General features: G+C 44.1%; 1 protein-coding gene and 1 pseudogene across 1 annotated transcript; both read right to left on the reverse strand.

The window, feature by feature from the left end:
• Positions 1–1470: 1470 nt before the first annotated feature.
• On the reverse strand, positions 1471–20186 carry PTPN18 (protein tyrosine phosphatase non-receptor type 18). Its single transcript, XM_038574497.1, is given in 18 exon segments — positions 1471–1670; positions 1878–1952; positions 2386–2597; positions 3249–3337; positions 3602–3688; positions 3771–3848; positions 3932–3998; positions 4394–4536; positions 4733–4795; positions 5372–5425; positions 5427–5441; positions 14858–14896; positions 14999–15094; positions 15173–15249; positions 15441–15734; positions 16797–17458; positions 19601–19787; positions 20087–20186. Coding segments are annotated over 18 exon segments (2406 nt in total). The 3' UTR covers positions 1471–1602.
• Positions 7196–7338, reverse strand: LOC119866000 (annotated as a pseudogene).
• Positions 20187–26968: the final 6782 nt, after the last annotated feature.

Consider the following 26968-nt stretch of genomic DNA (forward strand, 5'->3'; position numbering starts at 1 on the left):
TCAGTCCATCTATGAGGCTAGATGGCTGTTTTGCCAGCTGCAGAGCTGTCTGCCAAACTAGCAATCTGTGTGCATCTGCTGTCAGTTCAAGGGCTGGGGGTTTGTCTGGCTAAGGGTGTATGTGAATGGCTCAGACTTAGTCTAGTTGAGGGTCTTACTGTCTGACTAGGGTCTATCTGGTTGGGGATCTGTCTAAATGGAATCTGAGTTGTTGGGGGTCCATTTCTCTCTCCAGATGAGGGTCCACCTGTTCATCTGGCTGTCCAGTTTGGGATATGGCTGGCCAGTTGGCTTGGGGTTTATTTATCTCTGCCTGAGCACAGTGCCTCACTGTCTGGCTGGAGCCATCTGTCATGTGCCTGACTAGGAGTTCATCTGCCAATGCGGCCCTATCCTCTCTGAGAGACTGGAGGTCGATCTGGCTAGCAGATATCTAACCTGTTTGAAGGATCTGATGTGCAATGTATGCCAAGTTGGTAGATGGTGGGTAATCTGTCAGGCTTAGGATATTTATCTCCCTGAGCGTTTGTCTACTTATCTGGCTTGTTGACTGCCTGGGGATCCACCTGGCAGTCTTCTCAGCAGGTGGTGCATCAATTTGTCTGCTAAAATGTGGGTTCTTTGGAATTGGTGAGTTGGTGGGGACTATCCAACCATCTAGAAGTTCACCTAGACGTCTATTGCTAAGTTGAGAGGCTGTCTGTACAATCAAGGGTCTGGCTGAGAGTCCATCTGGCTAGAGAGGAGTCTGACTAGGTTAGTCTGTCCACTCACTTGGGGGTATGTCTGTCTAACTGAGAGGATGTCTGTGTGCCTGTTCAGCTAGGGATTTGTTTATGTCTGTCTGGGAGTCTGTCCACCTAGAGGTCCATCCGGCTGGTGTCTGGCTGGCTGCCTAGCCAGGAGAGGGGTGTTTTTTATGGTCTCTCTTGCTGGGGCTGGTCTGTCAGGCTGTTAGTTGATTTCTCTCTCTGACTGGAGGTCCATCCTTCCAGCTGTGGTCTGTCCCTCTGAAGATCTGGCTGTCTTAGGTATACGGCTATCTACTTGTCCCAGTTGGGGGCCCATCTGTCTGCATACCCATCTGGGGATCTTTTTACCTGTTTGAAATCAGTCTGCTGGGTTGTTATACCTGGCTTGGATCTGTCTGAATGGTGACGGCAGGGTGGGGAAGCATCCATCAGTCTTTTCAACGGCCCACCCCTTTCTGTATCCAGCTGAGTGTCTTAAGTGAGAGAGGTTCAATTATCGAGATGAACGAGTGCATTATGGACGATGGGGGCAATTTATAGAAGCCCATCTGTCCATCTTCTTCTTCACACCTGGGAGAACCTGCCTAGTCCCCTGGGGTTGGACCCATTCCTGATGTTTATTCTTGAATCTGTTCACTGCAGCCTTACCAGCCATTATCTTCCAACTACCTCCCCCAGCCTCAGGCTTTGAATGCTATAATCACTGGGGCAAAGCCCCTATATTTCCACCCTGAGAAACTTTTATTTTGATCCAGGACCAGCATTCCCATTCCCAGCACTTCACATAGCAGAACACGGCCGTCAGCAGTGCAGGTGCTCGTGGCGGGCAACAGGCAGGCAGCTTGCGCACTCACACCTGGCTCCAGTCAGCAGGGGGGTCCCGGGGCCCTTTAGGCCTTCCAATGCGCAGGTTGAAGCCTGGAAGAAGGGTTTCATGGAGAAGCTGAGGTGTGGAGACATGTGGAAGGTCATCCTCAAGCCTCCAGGCCCTTGGGGGGGGGGGGGGGGCTGAAGCCACAACCACAGGACTCGGAGAGTGTGGGCCCGGTGCCACCATCCCTACACCCCCAAATCCTGGGATTCAGTCGAAGCTGCGGAAGCCCAGCAACCCAGACTTTGACTTACCTAGCCCACCGGTCTGAGGGCCATCCACCACGTCCTCATAGGCATCAGGCCCGGCAGGGCTTTGGTCGGCAGGAACTGTGGGCAGAACAACCACCCCCGCCCCCACGGATCGACTCAGCCCCACTGAGTCGGCACACACTGGGGGCAGCGTCCTCCGCGCTGCCGGGGCCTGGGGGGGGGGGGGGGGGGGGGGACGGGGCGGGGCGGGTGTCGCCGGCGGGCTAGCCCTGGACCGGCTGGCGTCGCCAGGGACTCGCGGCCAGGTCTGGGCACTTCCCACCGTGGCAGTGGCCCTGATCGGCGTGCGGTGCGGCAACAGCCCCAGAGGCGTGGCCCGGCCGGGCAGCGCTGCGGGCCAGGGGTCCTCGGGGCCGCCAGGGCCTTCCCGACCCCAGCAAGACGCGTCTGGGGCAGGGGCGGGGCGGGGCGGGGCGGGGCGGGGGGGGGGGTGGGGGCAGGGGAGGTGGGTGCCCCCTCCCGCCTCGCGCCGCGACCCGCCGCGACTCACCGCCGCCGGGCAGCAGCCCCCGCGCGTCCTCCGCGTGCGCCGGCGGCCTCCGGGCGCGCGGCCTCACCTGGCTGTACAGCGGCGCCTCGTCCGCGCCCGCGCCCGCGCCCGCGCCCCGCGCCCCCGCCCCGGGGCCCGCCGGCGCCCCGCGCTTCTGCACCACCGCGTACGTGTCGGCCATGGCGAGGCCCGGGGGCCCCGGCTCCGAGATGCTCCCGCGGGCGCGGAGGGCGGGGAGGAAGTGAAACGCCTGGGCCGGAGGAGGGGGCGGGGAGCGCGGCTTCCTTTCCGCCCGCGCGGCGGCCCCACGGGCTGGGCTCAGGGCTCTGCGCTCCGGGCCTGGGCTCTGCGCCTGCGGCGCCCGCCAGGTGGGTGGACGGGGCAGGCGGACAGCGGCGCAGGTGAACGGGGCGGGGCAGTGTATTGCGGGGTGGTCATTTCTGGGTCGACGTTTGAATCAAAGAATGAGGAAGTGGCATCTAAAGGGGAGGGAGGGAAAGGCTCGAAATGGTGAGCCGGTCTCAAGGACGAGGGGCTGAAATCTGCCGCAAAGGGAGATGGCCCCTGTGTCCCCAGCACCTGACACGAGGCCTGACAAGTGGGCAGCGTCAAGAAATATTTGCGAAATTAATGACCGGGGAAGCAAAGAAAGGGCTAACCAGGGGCTAGTCTCAGAAGCAGAGGCAGTGGGATCTCTGGGCTCAAAGTGCCCTATTGGGGCTGGTTCCCCGACTCAATTCAAAGAGCCAGTGATTATTTGGTAGACTAAACACGGAAGGGCTGCTGTTTCAAGGGCAAGGGAAGGGTTAGCCTCTGAGGCTGAGAAATTAGGAAGGGAAGAATGAGGAGACGGAGCTGGGTACCTGAGGACCTCGCCAACTGGGCGTGGTGTGGTGGTAAGGGCCAGGGAGGTCTGGAAGGACAGGGCGTCCTCGTAGACTGGGGCACAATGCTGGGGAAAGACAGGAGGGGAGGGGTATGAAGCTTGGAGGAAACTGGCCAGACCCCTGCTGAAGGTGACCATGGACTCTGGGGGGCAAGGGCAGGGGCAGGGGTGGGGCGGGGGTGGGTGGGAGGATTAAGCTTAAGAGGAATAGTCTCCCAGAAGGAGTCCATGGGCTAGATGCAATGATGGTGGCCAAAGACTTCTACTCTGGGTCCTGGTCTCTGAGGGTGTTGATGGTGGACAGGAAGACAGTAGGAAGTACCTTGGTACCTCCTTGAAATTCTGGTAAAGAGGGTTGGTATTTTGGAGTGCTGAGAACATCCGAGCCACTGTGTGGTATAGGAACCTGTACTGCTCCTGGTGGGGGAAGAGGAATCATCAAAAAGGGAAGACAAGAGGAGGAGGGATGTGACCTTGGATTGAGGAGACAGCCTCTCACCTCTGTCTGCACAGCTGCAGGCCGCTGGTTTCTCATCTCCAGGACCACGTTGAAGAGGCTAAAGTTAGGTGGGATCATCTGGAGCAGAGAGAGCACATGAGCAGGACCTGGTGGGCATTGGACCTGTTCTGCACATAACCACACACATGCCCTATTCGTACCTGGGTCAGGAGTAACTGTCTCACATAATCCACAGTGCACAGGACACCTGTTCACCCACAACCCACACTGACAAGCAAGAGTAAGTGTAAGCTTGGTCAGGACCTGTCCACAACCCCTTTTATATGGGGCATTTGAAGTTGGGAGTGAAGGCCATAATGAAGGATCCCCTGCAGCACCTTTTGATTCTCAGAATCCCCAGATTACAATTTAAAAGAAAAAACTTTTTAATTGCTTATATTTGTTGAGCATCAACTCTGTGCTTACTCTCCAGCAGGCAGTCTGTGCTCAATAAATGCTAAATTTCAGTTGATGCAGCATGAGCTAGTGTGGCTTCAGGTTTTTCAAAAGAGGCCCTCAAACTGTGATACTGACTTCAGGCCCTGCACTGACCTCCCTACTTCCCTCCCCCACTCCTAATCACCTCTGTCTCACCAGACCCCCATAAAACCCATTTCTTTAACCTGCAGTGGACACAGAGGGGGCTGGGGCCAGATCCCTGGAGGCGATAGGCTTCCTCCACCATGGTGAGCACATGTTCAGGATTGCTAGGGACTCCTCTGTCTGGCCAGGACATATATTGCAACTGATACACAGAAGGGCAATTCTGAAACATGGGAAAAGAGAGGCAGATTAAAAAAAGCATGTATGGAGCATCTACTACATGTCAGACATCGTCCGTTTAAATCCAACAGGTAGTAACGGAGGAGATAGGTATTATTGCTAATGCCCATTTTACAAATGAGAAAACAAACAGGAAACAGCTCTGCCCTTATGGGAGCCTCCGCCTCCCCTTTCAGTACCTTCTGAAAAGTGACCTGGAGGGTCCTGAGCACGATGTCTGTATTCAGCCGTGTCTCCCTTGTCTGAGGATGTGGGGCAGGTGGGAAGAGAGAGGAGAACAAAGGTGCCAAAAGACATTTACAGCAAACAAAGCATTTCTGATTAAAAATCAAAGTTAAACAACATATTTTAAAAAATGCATTTGGCTCAAATCTCTTCCATGGCTTTCCTGAAGGAAACATTTGATAGAGGGGAGAAAGAATTGTGATTTAAAACTCCAACAAGCTCATTTATGGTGGGAAAAAAAAAGATTTCTTTTGTTGTACAGCAAGAGTTTTATTGTACTTATTATGCACCAACTATACATGACTTGAAGTGAGAGATTTTCTGGAGTTCTGAAATGGTAAAGGAAATAAGGATTTTAAGGACCTAACCAGGCATTTATATAACAGAGATAACCATGATCATAGTCAGAATGCAAAAGCAATGTATATATGGAGTTCTGACTATTTGCATGCTAATACCAGAGAGTGCCCTGCAGTGTGAGAGGGCTGTGGAAAAACTATTCATCCTTTCAGGCCCAATCCAAAAGCTTCCCTGAGAATCTTCTGTGAAACCGCCCTTCATAAAACACCATTCCCACCTCTGCCCCAGCTCACCAGGATGATGCAAAAAAGCCCAATCTGTAGTGGTTCCCGTTCTTGGGCCCAGAAAATGCTCACACTTTTTCTGCAAAAGCCAAGGGAGAAAGGGCAGGGAGTGAAGAGCAGTAGTCTGCTTTATAGAGTTCCAGATCTATACACCTACACCCTCACAGGACACCTCAGGCATTGCTGGTGGAAGCACATCTAGCTGCAGCTTTAATGCATGCCAGCTGGCAGTGCCCTGTCAGATCAAACACACAGACACAGTGGAGACTTGAGCTTCTGACTATGTAGGAGGAAGACAGGTCAGAATACTCTCATATCGTAAACAACTAAAAAGCTGGACAGAACATACGTGCCACTATTTTCAGACATTGGGAAACAGGCATTGCAGGATTGTTATTACTGAACAAAGAGAAACACATAGGTTAAATCTTATGACTGCCCCAGGTTACTGCCTAGAGGCAGTCACCAGGCTGCAGGACATGGAGAGTCCAATGATCCCACTGAATTGAGGAGCCAGAGATCATGGCTCAGGAAGGCCAAAGCATCTAGAATTGGAAGGGCAGAGTCCTGGAAAGAACAGAGGCATGCAAACAAAAGTTTAAAAAGTCCAGAGATCTGCATATGGTCCCCTTGAGTATTATTAGCTAAATAATAATCTGAGCATCATGAAACTCCATGAAGCCAGGCAAGAATAACTTCCCATGAAAGAATAACTAAGGACCTAAGATGAACATTTCCTGTAATGTTCAGAATAGGACAGAAATAATTTATATTCTCTCCAGCCAGAGTGGAGAGACCTGATTGACTATAAGGGCATTCAACAGGGAAGCAAGAAGGATCACATACATATTAGAAGTAGAGTGAAATTAGTTCTAGAGTAAAGGCCGCTCTAGACCTGCCCTACAAAAGCTTTAAAACAAACCTTAAAGTGATCAAACATCCAAAAGTAACTTAACGTCTTCCAGAAAAAGTCCAATGCTCTTTAAAGGAAGACGATAAAATCCAACAGTTACCTGCGTAAAATTAGAAATGTCCAACATCGGGATCCCTGGGTGGCGCAGCGGTTTAGCGCCTGCCTTTGGCCCAGGGCGCGATCCTGGAGACCTGGGATCGAATCCCATGTTGGGCTCCCGGTGCATGGAGCCTGCTTCTCCCTCTGCCTATGTCTCTGCCTCTCTCTCTCTCTCTCTCTGTGTGTGTGTGTGTGTGTGACTATCATAAATAAATAAAAATTAAAAACAAAAAAGAAATGTCCAGCATCCAATAAAATTACTAGACATACAAAGACACAAGAAAATATGATCCATAACCAGGAGAAAAATATGTGAACAGAAGATCCAATGGGGATGAAGAAAGAATTGGACAAAGACCTTTAAGCAATTAAAAAAATATTTTAAATATACTTGAAGATGAAAAGGAAAACACAAACATAATGAAAGTGAAACAAAAGATATATATATATATATAAAATAAACCTAAATGAAGGTCTTTAGACCCCATTAGAGGGGAAAATAAAATACATGAAATAAAAAATTCACTGTAAAATAGCAGATTAGACACAGAAGATCAATAAACACAAAGATATGGCAATAGAAACTATTTAAAATGAAAAAAAGGGATGCGTGGATGGCTTAGTGGTTGAGCATCTGCCTTCAGCTCAGGTCGTGATCCCACGGTCCTGGGATGGAGTCCCGCATGGGGCTCCTTCCAGGGGCCAGCTTCTCCCTCTGCCTATGTCTCTGCCTCTCTCTTTGTGTCTTTTCATGAATAAATAAATAAAATATTTCTTAAAAAATGAAAAAAAGAGAAAAAAATTACTAGGGAAAAATGAACAAAGAGTCAATTACCTGTGGAAATATACCAAATGGTATGCATAATGTATGCATATCTGGAGTCCAGAAGAAGGAGAGGAGAGAGGAGAACAGAAACTACATTTGATACTACACTTGATCTTAGCCAAAAGGCTGAGAAGCGATGAGAAACTACATTTGAAAAAATAATCATTGGAAACTTTTCCAAATTTGATGAAACCACAAACCCACAAAGCCAAGAAAGTCAACCATAGAGAGAATGAACATAAGGAAAGCCATATCAAGGCAGATCATGATCAAATTGCTGAGAGAGACAGAGAGAGAGAACTTAAAAGGATCACACACAAAAGGACATATTACATGTTAAGGAACAAAGACAAGAATGACAGAATTTTGTCAGAAACTGCAAGCCAGAGGTCAAAGGTGTGACATTCTAAAAATGCTGAAGTTAAAAAAAAAAAAAATAAATAAATAAAAATAAAAATAAAAATAAAAATAAAAATGCTGAAGTTACATTCTAAAAATGTTTCAGACAAACAAAAGCTGAGAGAATTTATCACAAACAAATAGGTACTGTGAGAAATATTAAAGTAAGTTGTTTGTACAAAAGGAACATAATACTAGAAATATGGATGAACAAAAAAGAATGAAGAGTATAGAAAAAGCAAATATGTGGCAAAATGTAAAGGATATTTCTCCATTTTTAATATTTTAAAAAAAGGTAATCTAGTGAATTTTGCCAAACAAGGAAGAATTAATAGCAATTATTCACAAATTTTTTCCAAAAAAAATTGAAGGACCATTTTCCAATATATTGTATGAGGCCAGTATTAATCTGATACCAAAACCAGACATAAACATCACAAGAAAAGAATGATACTAACCAATCTCATTAATACAGTCACAAAAATCCTCAACAAAATACCAGCAAAGGGTTATACACCATGACAAAATTGGATTAATCCCAGGAATGAAAGATTGGTTCTCTATATAAAAAAATCAATATCATATACCATATTAATAGAAAATAAAATAAAAATACATGATCATTTGAATAGATACAGAAAATTTTCTTATAAAATCCAACACCCTTTCATGATAAAAGTACAAAAGAAACTAGGAAAAGAAGGAAACTCCTTAGCCTGATTAAAACAACAACACTAATACACACATCTACAAACAAAACAAAACAAAATCCACCACCAATCCTTAGATTTATGGTGAAAGACTGAATGTTTTGCCCCTAAAGTCAGGTTGCACTTGCCACTTCTGTTCAACTTTGTACTGAAAGATCTAGTCAGTGAAGATAGGAGAAAAGAAATGGAAGACAGGAGGGAGGGAGGAAGGAAGGAAGGAAGGAAGGAAGGAAGGAAGGAAGGAAGGAAGGAAGGAAGGAAGGAAGATGGAAGGAAGAGTATTGAATTAGAAAAGAAGCAGCAAAATCATCTCAATTTGCAGACGACATCATATATGGAAAACCCTAAGTTTTCCCAACACCGACACCCACACTATTAAAGCTCATAAATGAGTTCAGCAAGGTTGCAGGATATAATATCAATACAGAAAAATCAACTGTATTTCTATATAGTGAAAACTATTTGACTTGCAATAAGGAAACTGAAAATGAAATTAAGAAAATTACTCCATTTACAATAGTATCAGAAAGTATAAACTACTTAGAAATAAATTTAACAAAAGTGCAAGATTTCTAAACTAAACACTATAAACATTGCTAAGAGAAATTAAAGAGGACTTAGATAAATGGAAAAATATCCATGTTCATGGAATGGAAGACAATACTGTTAAAATGGCAACAGCTCCCAAATTGATAGATTCAATGCATTCATTATCAAAATCCCAGACGGCTTTTTGAAGATATTAGCAAGCTGATCTTAACATTAATACATTAACATTAATGAATGTGTCATAGATACCTAAGACCACCCTCATATTTGATAATTACTAGCGGGATTCACAGGACTCCGCATAGAGTTATGCTCATGGTTATGATTTATTACAATGAAAAGATACAGAATAAAATCAGCAAAGGGAAAAGATGCACAGGGCAAAGTGAGGGAAACAAGGTTCCTACTTCCAAGAGTCTTCTCCCAGTGAAGTTGTATGCAGTGTGCTTAATTCCCCCAGCAATGATTTGTGGCAACATGTATGTATGTCCACAGGGAAGTTCATTAGGCAATCAGTCCCCAGGGTTTTCACTAGGGCACTCCATGTGGTATGCAGGCACCCTCTGATTAGCATGTATTGAAACTTCAGGCTCCCAGAAGGGAGAGCAGGTGTTCACATAAACCATACTGTTTATATAAACAGTTCCAGCATACGGAGCCACTTTCATTAGAAACCCAATTTCTAGGCAGGAACTGATCAGTAGGTCAGTAGGAAGGTCTTTTTAAATCATAAGCCTGCTATCTTACTCTCTTCTGCATAGCAAGTGACCCAGAAAAGTCAAAACGATCTTGAAGAAAAAAAAAAGAAATTTTGGGACCCAAAATTTGGGTCACTCAGCAGTTGGGTGGCTCAGCAGTTGAGCATCTGCCTTTGGCTCAGGGCATGGTCCTGGAGTCCTGGGGTGGAGTCCCATATCGTGCTCCCTGAGAGGAGCCTGCTTCTCTCTCTACTTATGTCTCTGCCTCTCTCTCTGTGTCTTAAATAAATAAATAAATAAATAAATAAATAAATAAATAAATAAAATTATTTAAAAAAAAAGAAAAACGAAGAGATTTAGAGGACTCACACTTCTTGATTTCAAAACTTACTATAAAGTTACAATAATAAAAAATGTATAGTACTGGTACGAAGACATACCAATCAATGGAATAGAATTGAGAGTCCATAAATAAACCCTTACATTTATAATAAATTGATTTTATACAAGAATAACAAGATTATTCTATGGGAAAAAGACAAATAACAAGTGTTGGTGAGGATGTGAAGAATTTGAATCCTCATACATTGCTGATTGGAATGTAAAATGATATAGCTGTGTAAAACAGTTTGACAGTTCCTCAAAATATTAAGAATAGAGTTACCACATGATGTAACAATTCCACTTCTATTGTAACAATACCCAAGAGAATTGAAAACATACTTCTACACAAAAACTTGCACACAAACGTTCATAGCAGCATTATTCATAATAGCCAAAAAGTGGAAACAAGTCACATTCTATAAACTGAATAAGTTTAAGAATAACTTAAGTGAATAAATAAAATGTAATAGATACATTCAATGGAATACTGTTCAGCAATGAAAAGGAGTTAAGTACTGACACATGCTATAATATGCGTGAATTTTAAAAACATGCTAACTGAAAGGATCCAGTCACAAACACTACATATCATATGATTCAGCTTATATGAAAAGTCCAGAGTAGTCAAACCTATAGGGATGAAAAATAGAGTAGGGATTACCTACGGTGGAGAAATGGGGAGTAATGGCCAATAGATACGGGATTTCTTTGGGGGGTGATGAAAATGTTCTAAAATTTATTGCAGTGATGGTTACGTAACTCAGGAATATACAAAAAACAATTGAATTGCACACTTTCAATGGATAAATTTCATCTTGATAAAGGTGTTTTTAAAAAGAGATTGATTCAGTCCCAATAGTTTTTGCTTTTATGTCCTTTGCCTCAGGAGACATATCAAGAAGGATGTTGCTATGACCAATGCCAGAGAAATTACTGCCTGTACTCTCTTCTACAATTTTTATGGTTTTGGGTCTCACATTTAAGTCTTTAATCCATTATGAGTTTATTTTTGTGTATAGTGGAAGAAAGTAGTCCAGTTTCTTTCTTTCCTTTCCTTTAGGAAGGGGAAGGGCGGGGAGGGGAGGCGGGAGGGAGGGAGGGCGGGGAGGGAGGATGGAGGGGGAGGAGGTAGGGTGGAGGGGGGTGTGTCTTGTCTTCTTTTCTTTCTTTCTTTCTTTCTTCTTCCTTCCTTCCTTCCTTCCTTCCTTCCTTCCTTCCTTCCTTCCTTCCTTCCTTCCTTCCTTCCTTCTTTTTCTTTCTTTCTTTTTTGCATGTAGATATCTAGTTTTCCCAGCACATGTATTGATAAGACTCTTTTTCCCATTCCATATTCTTGCCTCTTTTGTTGAAGATTAATAGATTAATTGACTATATACTCATGAGTTTATTTCTGGACTTTCTGTCCTATTCCATCGATTCATGTGTCTATTTTTATGGCAGTAGCATAGTGTTTTGATTACTACATCTTTGTAGTATAACTTAAAATCTGGAATTGTGATATCTCCAGCTTTATATTTCTTTTTCAAGATTGCTTTAGCTATTTGAGGCCTTTGTGGTTCCATACAAATTTTAGGATTGTTTGTTCTACTCCTCTGAAAAATGTTGTTGGTATTTTGATAGGGATTGCTCTAAATCTGTAGATTGCTTTGGATGGTATGGACATTTTAACAATATTTCTTCTTCCAATCCATGAGCATGGAATATCTTTCCATTTATTTGTGTCATCTTCAATTTTCTTTTATTCAGTGTTTTATAGTTTTCAGTCTAAAGGTTTTTCACTTCCTTGGTTAAGTTTATTCTGAGGTATTTTATTATTTTTGGTGCAACTGTAAATCGGATTGTTTTCTTAATTTCTTTTTCTGCTGCTTCATTATTAGTATATAGAAATACAATGGAATTCTGTATATTAATTTTGTATCCTGCGACCTTACTGAATTCATTTATCAGTTTTATCATTTTTTTGTGTGTGTAATCTTTAGGGTTTTCTATATATAGTATCGTGTCATGTGCAAATAGTGAAAGTTTTACTTCTTGCTTACCAATTTGGATGCCTTTTATTCCTTTTTTTATCATGCCATGGCAAAATAAAAAGCTTCTGTTTAATGAAGGAAAGAAACAAAACTAAAAAAACCCAACCTATTGAATGGGAAAAGTATTTGCAAATATATATCAGATAAAGGGTTAGTATACAAAATACATAAAGGACTGATTCAACCCTACAGCCAAAAACCAAATAATCCAATTAAAAAATGGACAGAAGACATCCAAATGGCCAAAAGACACAAGAAAGGATGCTCACTCAACATCACTCATCATCAGGGAAATTCAAACCAAAACTACAATGAGAGGGACACCTAAGTGGCTCAGTGGTTGAGCTCCTGCCTTCAGCTCAGGTTGTGATCCTGGGGTCTTGGGATTGTGTCCCACATTGGGCTATCCACAGGGAGTCTGCTTCTCCCTCTGCCTATGTCTCTGCCTCTCTCTCTGTGTCTCTCATGAATAAATAAATAAAATCTTTTTTAAAAAAGTAAAAGAATGGAAAAATATATCATGCACACTTTAGCACAATTTAAATGGCTATAGTAATATCAAAGTACACTTCAGAAAAGGAATATTAACAGAAATAGAAAGGAACCTTACATATTGGAAAAGGGATTGATTCATCAGGAAGACATAATCCTAACTGTGTATACACTCAATTACAAAGTTTTAAAATAGCTGAAGTAGAAACTGACAGAAGTGAAGAGACAAATAGATAATTTTAAAATTAGGGACTTAAACATTATTTTAGCAAATAATAGGGCAAGCAGCCCCCCCCCCCAAATCATACAAACAATAAGATTTGAATAATATTTGTCCTAATTGGCAGTTATTGAACAGTTGGAGATCTCATCACTCCTCTCTTAGCAATTGATAAAATATTTAGAGAAAAGAAATTAGGAAAGATTTATAAAATATAGTAAAGATACAAAGCATATTAACGTGTCTTTTAAAAAAGACACAATACATTTGACTGAATTGATATTTATAGAACACTCCATTCAACAAAAGCAGAATACACATTCTTTTCAAGTGTACCCAGAGTATTTACCAAGATAGACTATATTCATAGCCATAAGACCAGTCCAGTATATTTAAAATGTTTTTTTTTAAGATTTATTTATTCATTCATGATAGACATAGAGAGAGAGTGTGAGGCGCAGAGACACAGGCAGAGGGAGAAGCAGGCTCCATGCCGGAAGCCCGATGCGGGACTTGATCCCAGGACTCCAGGATCGCGCCCTGGGCTAAAGGCAGGCGCCAAACCGCTGAGCCACCCAGGGATCCCCTATTTAAAAGGATTGAAATCATATAAAGTTGTTCTTTGACTACAATAGAATTAACTAAAAATTAATAACAGGAATACACATGAGAAAGTCCTCAAATATTTGGAAACTAAGTACAACCATGATCAAATACCATGAGTCAAAGAAGAAATCACAAGGGAAATTAGAAAATATTTTGAACTAAATGAAATATAAGATACAATGAATATATCAAGTTTGTGAGATATAGCTAAAATAGTGCTTAAAGAAAAATAAATAACATTAAATGCTTATATATGAAAAAAGAAAAATCTCAAATCAATTATCTAAATTGAAGAAACTAGAAAAGTAAGAGCAAATTAAACCTAAATAACCATTAGGAAGGCAATGAAAAAGATGAAAAGTTATTAATGAAATAGGAAATGAAAAAAATAGAGAAAATGAATCAAACCTAAAGCTGGTTCTTTGAAGAAAACAACAACAATGACAACAACAACAACAACAATTGACAAATCTCTAACCCAAAGATGGCTGACATTTTCTATAAAGGGCCAGATAATACACATTTTATACTTTGCAAGCCATTCAATCCACCAAAATTGCAACTACTGAATTCTACCATTTTAGCATAAAAGCGGATATATACAATATACAAACATATGAGTGTGGCTGTATTCTAATACATTTTATTTACCAAAAAAGGCAGCAAGATAGATCCAGTACAACAGCTCATCTTTACTCTAGCCAGACTGATGTGGGAGAGATGGACAGACAAATCACAAATTACCAAAATCAGGAATAAAAAAGGGGCATCACTACAGATTGTACAGACTCCATGATCAGCCATTCATTTCTGGGCAGTACTTACCCCACCCCCCATCCCTGTCTATTGAATAGGCCAGAATGTAGAAATCATGTGCCTTTGATGTTGATATGCATTTACTGAGTAACTAGTGTATGCTAACAGACAAAACAAAGATCCCTGAACTCCTGGACTTATCTTCTAATCAAGAAGATAGAGAATAAACAATGTGTAGATTATAGTATATGCTAGAAGTGATAAGAATTGTGAAGAAAAAAGGAAAATAGGACAAGGGAAGGAGAGTTGAAGTGCTGGAAGTTTTAAATGGTGTAAAATCCAGGAAAGTCTCACGGAGGAAGTAGCATTTGAGGAAAGATCTTAAGGTGGTAGTAGAGCAAGCCAAGGAGAAGAATGTTCCAGGCAGAAGGAACAGCCAAGGCAGAGGCCCTGAGACTGAGCCATCCCTGTCACATCTGAGCAACAGCAAAGGCCAAAATGGCTAGAATGAAATGAATAAAGGAGAGAGAGAGGCAAACACAGAGATCAGAACTGTACCAGGGACAGCTTGGTATAGGGCCTTATGGTCTATGGTACAGACTTGTAGTGGGAAGACCAGTGGGTTGTGAACACTGCAGGGATGAGCACCATGAATAAAAGGGGGGAAAAATCAACAAAAAATTAAAGACAGTAATAGAGGAGTCACTACAAGAATTGGTCCTTTTGGACCCGGGATTAGGGAGTTGCTAGCAAGATTTCTCTTGCCTCCTTCTTGCACAAGGAAATGTATTCTAGAGGGCTAAGAACACCTACCCGCCCATTCTCCATTTCTCGACATGCCATCAAGATTACCTACACAAGAAAGGGGAAAGAGGAGTGATTTGGGTTAGGGAATTGGTTAGGCCAAGGGAGGACTCCAAATGTTAGCTTCACTTTACCCTCCTCTGAGCTGACCTTGACCCCAAACTCCCAGACCAGGCGCCAGAAGTCTAGCATGCTGTGAGGCAGGGGTCCTTGTGTGGCAATGTAGGCCTGGCTTCCATCAGTGCCCTGGTAAAGGCTAAGTTCACCACCAAGATCTTGCTGTCACCCCCACCATATCCACCCCTCCCTGACTCCCAGCCTGACCCGAATGAAGTTGCCATTGATGTAGTCGCCATGTCCCTCCTCCTGCAGCAGGGAGAGGATCACTTGTGTCTGATCATCTGCCAGCCGGAGAGGTGAGAAAAGTGCTTTGGGATGACAGGGGCACCAAGGTCCTGACAGCCTCCTGGATGAAAGCCAGCAGGATTATTGCACACCCTGCAGGTATCCCACCTGGGTGCATTCATGAGTTGCTCAGGAAGGAGGATGTGTGCAGAGCTGCACTGACTCTCTCTGGAAGTCCCCAACTTACACGGCAACACATCTTTGTAGCGGTTCTTCCTCACATTCCCTGGCAGATTGCCAACCTCAGTGGAGCATACACCCTCAGTCTTACACGCTGCTGAGCGGGCAAGGATGTCCTGGAGGAAGTCACCATGAGCCGAACCCAGGGGAAGGAGGAGAGAGGAGGAGGGGAGCCAGGTCAGGGTTCTTGGGCTCAGAAGCACTTGTAGGGATACAAGGTACCTGGCCTGTGAGAAGTGAGTGCAGACCCTCAAGATAGCATGGTGCCTGTGTAATTGTAGTGATACAGTAGTAACAGCAACTCAGAGCACCTTCCCTATGCCAGGCTCTGTGCTAAGGACATTGGATCATTACAAAAGTCACCCTAAGGCTTGGGGGGGGGGGGGGGGACACGACTATGATTGATGTGCCCACGGTGTAGGTTAAGAAAACCTACATGGTTGAGTAACTTGCAGAAAGTTCCCCCTCCAGGAAGTGCAACAGTGAGGATTGCATTCAAACCTCTCAGCATCTACCCCTTAAACATTCAATCTGTGTTACATTGTATTGTAAACAATTGTAACATAATATATATTTAATAGAATAAACATGATTGGTATATGATACATATGACAATATGCAATGCATATAGATTATAATGTATAACGTTATTTTTGTAACAAAATATTACAGATACTTTGTTACTGTTCGATTATTATAATTCGTGAAGTGTATTTCCATCAACAGCAGCTATTAAAAACCAAACGATAATAGATAATACCTACCAGTGTCTACGACGCTGCATTAGCATTCCTTACGCATGGCTTGCATCATGGCATTGTAATGTTTAGAATATTTATAACTAGTGACATAGGCTCCTACAAAGTGAGCGCTCAAGAAGTACTAGGCGTTTTTTGTTGTTGTTGTTGTTTTACCCACACCAGTTCCTCACACCAGTTTAGTCTTTATCGCGTTTTACCCAAGGAGACACTGATGTCCGAGGACCCAGGTGAAGCACCCTAGCCCAGCATCCACACTACCATCCCTCGTCCCCACCCCCCACCCCCCACCCCGCGGCAGGGCTTCTTGGTTCTTTTTCCCCTGCCCCCTTCTTCCACATGACCGCAGGAGGGATCACCGGGGCGCCTGCGGCTCAAGCGCGGGCCCGCCTTCCTGTGCTGCGCCAGCTTCTCCAGCCCCACCCAGCAGCGGGACCTCTCCGGGAGCTGGAAGAGGGCACAGGGACCCAGGGGCGTGTGCGGCACCGCCAGGTGGGGGAGGGGAAGATGGGCGTTGAGACGAGGAGAAACCCCTGGATGGAGAGAGAGAGAGAGAGAGAGAGAGAGAGTCCACCGTGCGGCTCCTGGCTCCGCGGGCCGGCGACGTCCAGGCCAGCGGGAGCGCCCGGCGGGGTCGCGGGCTGCTGGAGCGCGGGGGGCCCTGACCGCAGGCCCCGCCTCCGACCTCGGGACCCGGTGGCAGCGCGCAAAGCCGCCGGGGCGCTCGGGTCGGCCCGGACGTCCGCGGCTCCGCCTGGTACCGCCCACAGGCTCGGGGCCTGGCGGCCGCAGGGTCCACACTCTCCCACCGGCCGGGAGAACTGGGTCCAGCGCAAGTGCTTCCGTCTTTCGGGGCGCCGGGCATGTGGGTTGAGTCCGGACGATGCCCTGGATCATCCCCAGACCATCCCAGGCAGGATCCGCTCCCGGGGCCCACCTCCCCCGACGGGGCCCGCGCTGGGCAGGCGGCCGTGCATCCTCGCCTGGCCTCCCGGGTCCAGCGTCCTTGAGCGGTAGGCAGGGCTTCCGGCCAGAGTGGACGCGGCCGTCCGCCCCGAGGCCCCTGGGCTGGGGGCGCCCCTCGCGCTGGGAGGGGGGGCGCGGGAGGTCGCCGCCGGCGAAGCTGACACCCAGGCACTGCTGCTTGGGAGAAAGGCCGGCTGGACGCGCGATTTTCCTGTATTTCCTGAGGTTCCTTTTTCTGGGTCGTGCTAAGGGGAGCTGGGGGCACCAGGATCCTGTCTTAAGGTTTTCAACCCGCCTAAACCTGCCAGAAAACAGAATCGGGGCCATAGAAGTGGGTTCCAGGGGAAAGATGTTCTCGACGCTTTCAAAGAACTTCTATTTTCTGTCTCCACACCCTCGCCTTCAGAAAATGGGCGGGAAAAGGCCAGAGGACACCTGTGGACCAAGTTTCCTGGGGCGCTAAGGGCAGGCTGGAGAAGACTGAGGAGCGTAGGGGTCCCACTCTTCTGGGGGTGACACTGGAGGGGGTGACTGTGCAGTCCACTTTGAGACTGTATAGGTGTCCAAGATTAACCCACGGGGCGCAGTGTACCAAACCTAATTGAGGAGTCAACGGAGTCACTGGTTTTGTATTTAATTCATGAGGGGATTATCAGAGTGTTGTTTAAGATAGGGATGGGGAAAGCCTTTTCTTCAAAAAGGCTTTGGTCTTTGACTTTGCTGTTTCTGGTCTCTGTCCCAGCTGCTTAACTCCATGGCAGTGTGAAAGCAGCCATAGGCAACATGTAAAGAAATAAGTGTGACTACATTCCAATAAAACTATTTGTGGACGCTGAAATTTTAATTTCATGTAATTTTCATGTCACAAAACGTTCGTGTGCGTGCGTGCATGTGTGTGTGTGTGTGTGTGTGGCCTGATGCTGTGGTTTGCTGACCCAGGTTTAAGTAACAGAAGTCAAAGTGGATGATCAGTGGGGATGTTTCATTTATTGAGGGGTTAGGTGGAGTCACCATGGAATCTGTATTTATTAGTTTCATCTCTAAGGGCTCAGAGATGGTCAGAAGTGATCACTGAGATAGATGTGTATAGTAAATTCATTGGAGGTCAGTGAGAGTTCTTTGGATGTTCATGGGCAACTGTCATCAGATATGAATGGCAGCCATTGGAGGTCAGTGAGGTACAGTCAAAGTAGCTGAAGGGCTATTGTGATTTGGGGTGATAGCAATTCAGGGTTTCTACTCAGGGCACAATAGCATAAGTCAGTGAAATCATTGAGATTTTGTGGGTGGTAATGGGTTTTTGGAGACTCAGGGAGGTGGGATACAGAAGTATCACGAAACTTTTGAGAAGATATGGATGTTCAGGGGAGGAATCCTGAGGACACTCTAGTCCTTGAGTACTCATGGGTACTAATGGCAGTCATTAGGGACTAGTGGATACCAGAGTAAATGAAGAAGAGTTACTATGGGATTGTGAAACGGTCTGTGTAGACTCTGGTTAGTGGATGTCACTGGAGGTTAAAGGTCACTGGACACTCGTGGTACCTGGAGAGCAGATGCACCATTGAAGGGTCATTGGGCCACCCATATCATCTATGGGTGGTGACTGGGGGGCAGAAATGCTGACCCAGAAGTTGGGGTCTCGCCAGCTGGGGATCTTCTGACAAGTGACTGAGGGTCTGTTTATCCAGTGGGGGGATGTATCTATCTGTCCACCTGGCTTTTGGGGGGCATGTTTATCTTGCTGAGGGCCTAGCTTTCTCATAGGCTGGGGTCTCTCTTACTGTCAGAAGTATTACTGTCAAGCGGTGGTATGGCTGGCTAGTTGACTGTGTAGGTGGGGTGGGGTATCTCTCTGCTGGAGTAATGTCTGTCTATTCGAGTGGTGGAGTGGTCTACCTTGAGGGATTTTGTCTTTTGGTTGGCTAGGGTCACCTAATTGTCGGGCACCAGGGGGTGTCCATGTGTCTGATCACAGGTCTTTCTGGATGCCTGGATGGACATCTTCCCATTTGTTCAAGAATCTGTCCATTTGTTTGGCTGTCTGTCCCTCTGGAATCTATTTGTCTCTCTGGGATTTTGTCCATCGAGAAGTCTATCTAGCCAGGGGTCTGTGTGTTGGTCTGTTTGGGGATCTGGTTCAAAATCTTACAGCTTATGAACAGAGTGGCTGAGGCTGGAATGACTGTCTTTTCGGTTGCATGTTCACCCTAACTCCATGCCCCACTCTGATTGTTTAATCTGCCTGCCCTACTGACTATTCCTCTATGTCTCTCCAGATATCCAGATACTTCTGGCTAGCAATCTACTCCGCCCAGTAGGGTCCTGTGGGAGATGGGAAGTGCCTCTAGTAGCCCAGGCCTGTCCCACCTCTCCCTTCTCCCAGAGAATTGCATGCTGTGTTCTTACAGTGGGATTTGGTGCTAATGGCCCCTTTGTTCACCCTAGTGGCGGCAGTCCTGTGAAGTGGGAGCACACGGCACTGCCCCCGAAAGGTCCTAAGTACCCTGATGCCCACATTCCAGTCTGCCTGTTTGCCAGCTCAGAGCGTTCACTCAACAGAACCAAGTGGCCTGGATGCTGGAAGGTGCTTGGGTAAACTTTCTTAATCATGAGGAATTCAGGCTGAGCTGATGTAGCAAAGAGAAAAACTGCAACTTTACAATGGAAAAAACAGTAGATACCACCTTAATCCAGGGAGCTTGTTGGGAGATACTTTGAGGCTATTGATAGTACTATACCGTACAGTTCTTTTCTGGCTTCCTTTTTTATAGAACAAAAAAGGGCGGAAGATACTTGAAAAAATTCTCCCGCTGCTCCAGTTAAGACCCCACAGGCTGGGTGGGCCGACCTGTTGGTCCACCCACACCTGTGGTGTGGTGTAACATTGTTTCCAATAGGGGCAGCTCCGGCAGCTCCTGCAGCTAACTGCGTTTGGGAGGGCACTTTCCCCAGACTGGCCCCACTTCTTCCAGGGCAGATCCTAGGTATCTTCTTTGCTCTCGGTGAACTCCACATGCTATTAACATGTCTTTGGAGGGAATAAACTCAGCCTTGGGCTCTCTGTGCCAACAGCTCCAACTCCTACAAGCTCTAGGCATAGAAATGCTCTGACAGTGATGCTGGTAACATTCTGGGGCTTCTGGTCAGGTCACCCTACATCCTTGGCTTGCAGCTTTCCCCACCAACTTTAGCTCAGCACCACCCCCCTCCCCTCTTATTTGGAAAAGACCAACTAGCCACATTCTTTTAAACTTAGTCTGGCTGGAGTCCTGCCTAACTAAGGGTTCTTCTGTGGGTACTGAATGCAGAGCCCGTGGCATCACAACCAAAGTATGGATCTTCTCCATCAGCTGCTACTCTATAAAACCAGAGAGAAGTTAAGTGCACATCTATGCCTGGGTAAGTTTAACATCTCTGGAAGGATTCCTATAATGAGACCAAGAGCAAGGGCAGGAAGCATCTCATGCTGTTGCAGCTGCAGCTTGGTGTTCTAAAGTCCTAGCCGATGCACTGTGGCAAGGAGAAAAAGAGAAGGGTCTGTCAAAAATACTGTAACTGGCATATGGCATAATCAGCTAGAAAGTTCTAGAAAATCTTATGAAAAACCATAAAGGCTTATAAGAAAATTTAATAAGGTATCCAGCTGAAATATAATACCCACACATTGCACATATACATACACTAATCACTTTTCTATATACCAAGAAAAATAAATTTGAAACTGTAATACAGAAAAGATCTCATATTAATTTCTTGAAAAATAGGCACCAAGTTCCAAACCCTTATTAAATTAATAGAGCTAAACAATGATATTAATATCTGCTACCATAAAAAAAAAAAGACACCCATATATTATCATCCTCCTGGTAAAAGAACAAACTCCACCAAATATTCTTACCAACAAAATTTAAATCTGTACCTGGTTGAGCCCTTAGATCTAAATATTAATTTTGAGGAAATAGAAGGGCACAGAAAAACGTCAAATGACACAAGAGGGACAAGATGAGAGACATCCAGACAGTGGAAACTCTGTAAGACAAACCAGTTTCCTAATTGAGTAAATTACAAGGAAAAAAATTTAAAGAGAGAGAATTCTATAGGTTAAAAGAGACTTAGGATGTATACACAAATGCTTATGGGAGTATTATTCTTAATAGCCCCAAAGTAGAAACAACTCAAGTTTCAGAAAGTGATAAATGGGTAAATAGAATGTGGCATATTCATACGATGGACAATTACCCAGCAGCAAAAAGAAATGAAGGACTGGTGCTTGCTATGACAGGGATAAGCTTCGAAAACACACCGTTGAGTGAAAGAAGGCAGTCACAGACACACCACAGATTGTATGATACCATGCATATGAAATGTCCAGAATAGGCAAGTCTATAGACCAAAAGTAGATTAGTGGTTGCAAGGGCCTGAGGATAGAGGGATGTTGGGAGGGGAATGGGGAGTGACAGCTAATGGGTATGATGTGTCTTTTAGGAGGACAAAAATGTTCTAAAATTAGATTGTAGTGATGGTTACACAATCCCGTGAAGACAAAAAGGTTTAATTGAATATATTTTCTTTGATTGTATGACTTAAATGAGTGAACCATGTGATATGTGAATTATATCTCAATAAAGCCATTTAAAAAGAGTAAGTGACTTTTCACTCATTTGCAATGAATGGACCTAATTTGGATCCTTGGAAAACTCAACATAAACTGGATATTTGAAACAACATATTTAAAATATAATATATAGGGATCCCTGGGTGGCGCAGCGGTTTAGCGCCTGCCTTTGGCCCAGGGCGTGATCCTGGAGACCCGGGATCGAATCCCACGTCGGGCTCCCGGTGCATGGAGCCTGCTTCTCCCTCTGCCTGTGTCTCTGTCTCTGTCTCTCTCTCTCTGTGACTATCATAAATAATAAATAAAAAAAAAAAAAAAAAAAAAAAAAAAAAAAAAATAAAATATAATATATATATACTTGGAATAATTGGTCCCTTAGGTGTGATAATGGTAATGTTTTCTTGTTGAGTCCTTATCTTTTAGAGATATGTACAGAAATATTAATGGGTGAAATGACAGGATGTCAAGGATTTGCTTCAAAATTAACAAGTGAATGGATATAGGGAGTAGGTGGGGCTATGAAGGAAACCAGACTGGTCAATACTGAGATGGGCTCATGGACTTACTGTATGGTCCTCTCTGCTCTTGTATGTTTGAAATTTTGCACAATTAAAATATTTAAATCCATCAATATATAGGTGAACAACCAGTTCTATAGAGAAAGAGAGCAAATAGGTCAGAAAACACAAACACATACAAATGGCCAATAGTATTTGAAAAGATGTATAACCTCCATCATAATTAAAGAAATACAAATTCAGTTAGGGAACCATTTTGCATCTAGAGCTTGGCCAAGATGAAAAGTCTCATAGTACCCAGTGCCAGCAAGGACACAGAAACAGGCACTCAGATCTATTGACAGTGGCAGGGACAGCCTCTTGGGAGGACAAATGAGCAGCATCAATGATCATTTTAAAGACAAAATTTCACTCATAGGAATTTATTCATCAGATATACTCAAATAAGTATACAGAGTTACATTCAATGGTGTTTTTGAAGCAAGGTTTCTGGTAGTAAAAATAGAAAGCACCTTGATTGTGCAGCCATTAAATAGGAGGTGGATCTACATGTACTGGATATCCTTGATAACCTAGAGGTATCTCTGAAAGAGATCATTAAAGGGAAAGACAAGAAGTTTCAGAATGGTGTACACAGCATGATTTTTGGGTTAAAAAAATACCATGGGGCAGCCCGGGTGGCTCAGCAGTTTAGCGCCGCCTTCAGCCCAGGGTGTGATCCTGGAGACCCAGGATCGAGTCCCATGTCAGGCTCCCTGCCCGGAGCCTGCTCCCTCTGCCTGTCTCTGCCTCTCTATTAATAAATAAAATCTTAAAAAAAAAAAAAAAGAGGGTCACCTTTAAAAAAAATACTATGAAGAGAAAACGTCTGGCCATATTTTTTTTTAAGATTTTATTTATTTTTTATTTATTCATGAGAGAGAGAGAGAGAGAGGCAGAGACACAGGCAGAGGGAGAAGCAGCCTCTGGGCTGAAGGCGGCGCTAAACCACTGAGCCACCTTTTTTAAGTCAACAGTCCATAGCTTCTGGAGAGTAGGGCAGGATTGTTGGGGGCACAGGAAGGAAGGTGGTTTATTTTTCACTGTGCACTTGTTTTTTTATTTATTATTTTATTATAGAAATATAAATTTATTTTTTATTGGTGTTCAATTTGCCAACATATAGAATAACACCCAGTGCTCATCCCATCAAGTGCCCCCCTCAGTGCCTGTTACCCAGTCACCCCCACCCCCGCCCACCTCCCCTTCCCCCACCCCTAGTTCGTTTCCCAGAGTTAGGAGTCTCTCATGTTCTGTCTCCCTCTCTGATATTTCCCACTCATTTTTTCTCCTTTCCCCTTTATTCCCTTTCACTATTTTTTATATTCCCCAAATGATTGAGACCATATGTTTGTCCTTCTCCGACTGACTTACTTCACTCAGCATAATACCCTCCAGTTCCATCCACGTCGAAGCAAATGGTGGGTATTTGTCGTTTCTAATGGCTGAGTAATATTCCATTGTATACATAGACCACAGCTTCTTCATCCATTCATCTTTCTATGGACACCGAGGCTCCTTCCACAGTTTGACTATTGTGGACATTGCTGCTATAAACATTGGGGTGCAGGTGTCCTGGCGTTTCATTGCATCTGTATCTTTGGGGTAAATCCCCAGCATGCACTTGTTTTTTAAACATGAGGGTGTGTTACTTTTTGTAATTTAAAGAAATTTGGTTATTGCTGTATCTGCAACATCTTTAAACTCTTTAACGCCAACCAGACAAATTCAAAGCACCTCCCTTGCGTTCCAAAAAAACTGGGCAGAGAATCCAGAAGGTAACTCACAAAAGTGGTCAACAAGTAAATGAAATGTCTATGCACAGTAGCACTAAATTCTCCCTTCTCCCTGGATCCCCACTGCACTGTTCCCTCCTGCAAAGGACCAGTTGAATGTTTATACTCCTGGAGATAGATAATACAGTTCATACACCAGATCAGGGCCCTTCCCCTTCCTTCTGCACACTGGTAGCATATCACATATGGCATTTCACCATGCTTTTATCACTTTATCTTGGTGCTCTTCAGTGGCTGCAGTGTTCCACTCAATGGATGTATCCTAATTTATGTAACTTCAGTGCTAATGATGGACCTGCAGGCTGTTTCTCTGCTTTTGCTGCTACAATGTTACAATGGTACAGATCCTTGCATGGGGACCACTGTGTACGTGGTATGTACATTGGGCACATTCCTAGATCTGGCTACTGGATCAAAGTAGGAATTCCAATCTGATAAAAACGATCCCCAGCTATACACTTTCTGATAGTAAATATCAGAAGGCTTAGACTTGCACATCTCCTTGGATCAGAAAGTCCACTTCTAGGAATGTACCCTAAGGAAAGAATAAGGATAATGGGCAAGATATTCCACTGCAGCCAGCTTATTGGATCAATGCCCAAAATGTACTTTTCATATTGTGCTTGACTTTTCACTTCTTTTCTGTACCTGAACATTCTCTTTTCCTCTTCTTCACCACCACCCCTCAGCCCCAACTCAATGGCTTTCAACCACCGTTAATGGTTGGCATGTCTTCTTTGTTAACTTTAAAAATAAAACTGGCATTTGTTTTACCAGCAAAAAAAATGGATTTGGGAATAGCAGAGAATTACAATCCAAGACAAGCATGATAAGGTAAAACCATAGGCAAGTCCAGAAAACAAGAGAGGAATGCTTTTTTACAGAATAAAGTGAGAGACAGGAGGGCTGTGATAAACAAAAAGTTCATTAGAATAAACCGGGGAGTTCAAAGTATGGTGGCTTTTCATTGGCTGAGTTGTGACTGTCTCTCACTGACTGGGCTGTTGCCAGAGAAGTAGAAAACCTTTCTTTCTTCTGCTGGGATAGCAAAGTAGCAGCTGAAGTAGGGAATAAGGTTTCTGGGTCTGCAATTAGGAGTGGTAGGGCATGAGAGCACTCCCTGGCTGGCTTTCCACCTTTATCGTAAAGGAGGTTCCCTTTTATTTTCACACCTCAATCTTTTTACTTGATGATCTTTAACAACTTAAAACAAAAATATGAGAACTACTTTAATAACAACAGAAGGCATTTGTAATTATTTTCCTTTTAATCCTTTACTGTGAAATATTTAAGACATATGTCAAAGTAGAAAATACAACACATCCTTTGTCTGAATCACTTAAAAATGACAATTAGTATTTTGCTTCAGCTTTTTCGTCCGTGCTAAAGCATTTTCAAGCAAGTATCAGCCTGATATTTCACCCCAAATACTTCACCATGTCTAAAAACTGAGAACATTTTCTAAAGGAACTCTAATGTTACAATGTTACCCAAAAAGATTATCAATAATTCCTTTAAAAGTTCTAAAATGTTTATTTTGAAATGTCATATAAAGGTTGCAAAAATAGGGCACAGTTCTCTCATGCTCTTAACTTGGATTCCCCACATGTTAATATTTCTAAACACTAAGAATACTAGAACATGAAAATCACCTGCAGCCATGACACAGGGCTTTTCCTGAGCACAAGAGCCCTCTACTCTCTCTGGGCCACTGCTCTCTGGCCTGACAAGATGCTCCAAATGGTACCCACCAAAGCCCACACCCATTTCTGTCTCCTCCCTCATCTTTCACATTTCAAAACTCTACAAGTATTAACTGATTTCTTCCTTAAAAAAATAAAACATGCACAAATATCCCTTGAAGCACTATACCACACCTCAAATCCAAGGCTCCCTGTGAGTCCTCAAGATATTATCTGTGGACATTTCCCACAAATTATTCTTGCTTCAATTACTGCTATTTTATTGACTTATTTTACAAACTCCCCTGCTCAAACATCCAGGCAAAGCTGTGCCTGAGCTGTCGTCTGCAGATCAGTGACCACTAGTGTGGTGAGTCAAGAAGCTGAACATTCTATATGCTAAGAAACCCCACCCAACTGCCATCTGAAAAGCCTTTCCCCATAGGTTCCTCTACCAGCAGTATGAAGAGTCCTGTTTCCCCCAGTATCACTTGACATTAGATACCATTCATGCCCTATAGCTAAACACAGCTGATGAGCCAAATTCCATGGTCCTTCACAAAGCCTTCCACTACTGGTGACCCCAAGAGTGTTGGGTTCTCTGAGGAACTTGAAGAATTACACTCAAAGGATCCTTTACCAATGGAAGCTGCAATGAAGTGAATAACAGTTTGCACCTTATTTTCTGCCTGTCCTTGGCTGAGAGCTGGCCTATCAGCTATCAGCACAAAGGCCTGCACTGAGGCTGCTGTTATTAAAACAACAACAACAACAAAAAAAAACACCAGTGACTAAGGACCTGTTCTGTGCCCCAGGCCTCATGGCACTGACCTGGAAGGACGCTAAGAGTAAGAGGATGAGGGGAGCAGCATCCTCATGCCTGCGATGTCTGCAAAAGGTTCTGGGGATACAGTTAAGGAAGGGCAGGAGCCCCATACCTATTGAATGTAAGGGATAAGGACACAGAGTCAGATGAATGGTGGGCCCAAAAGATATGGCCACAGCCTAATTTCTGGAGCTGATCCTGCCTGGGAAAAAAGTCTTTGCAGACAAGTGATTAAGTTCAGAATCTTTAAATGAGGAAGTCATCCTTGATCTTCTCATGGGCTGTAAATCTAATGACAAGTGTCCTTATAAGAGACACACCAGGGAAACTTG

Source organism: Canis lupus, chromosome 25, assembly GCF_011100685.1.
Source record: "Canis lupus familiaris isolate Mischka breed German Shepherd chromosome 25, alternate assembly UU_Cfam_GSD_1.0, whole genome shotgun sequence".
Taxonomy (NCBI): Eukaryota; Metazoa; Chordata; class Mammalia; order Carnivora; family Canidae; genus Canis; species Canis lupus.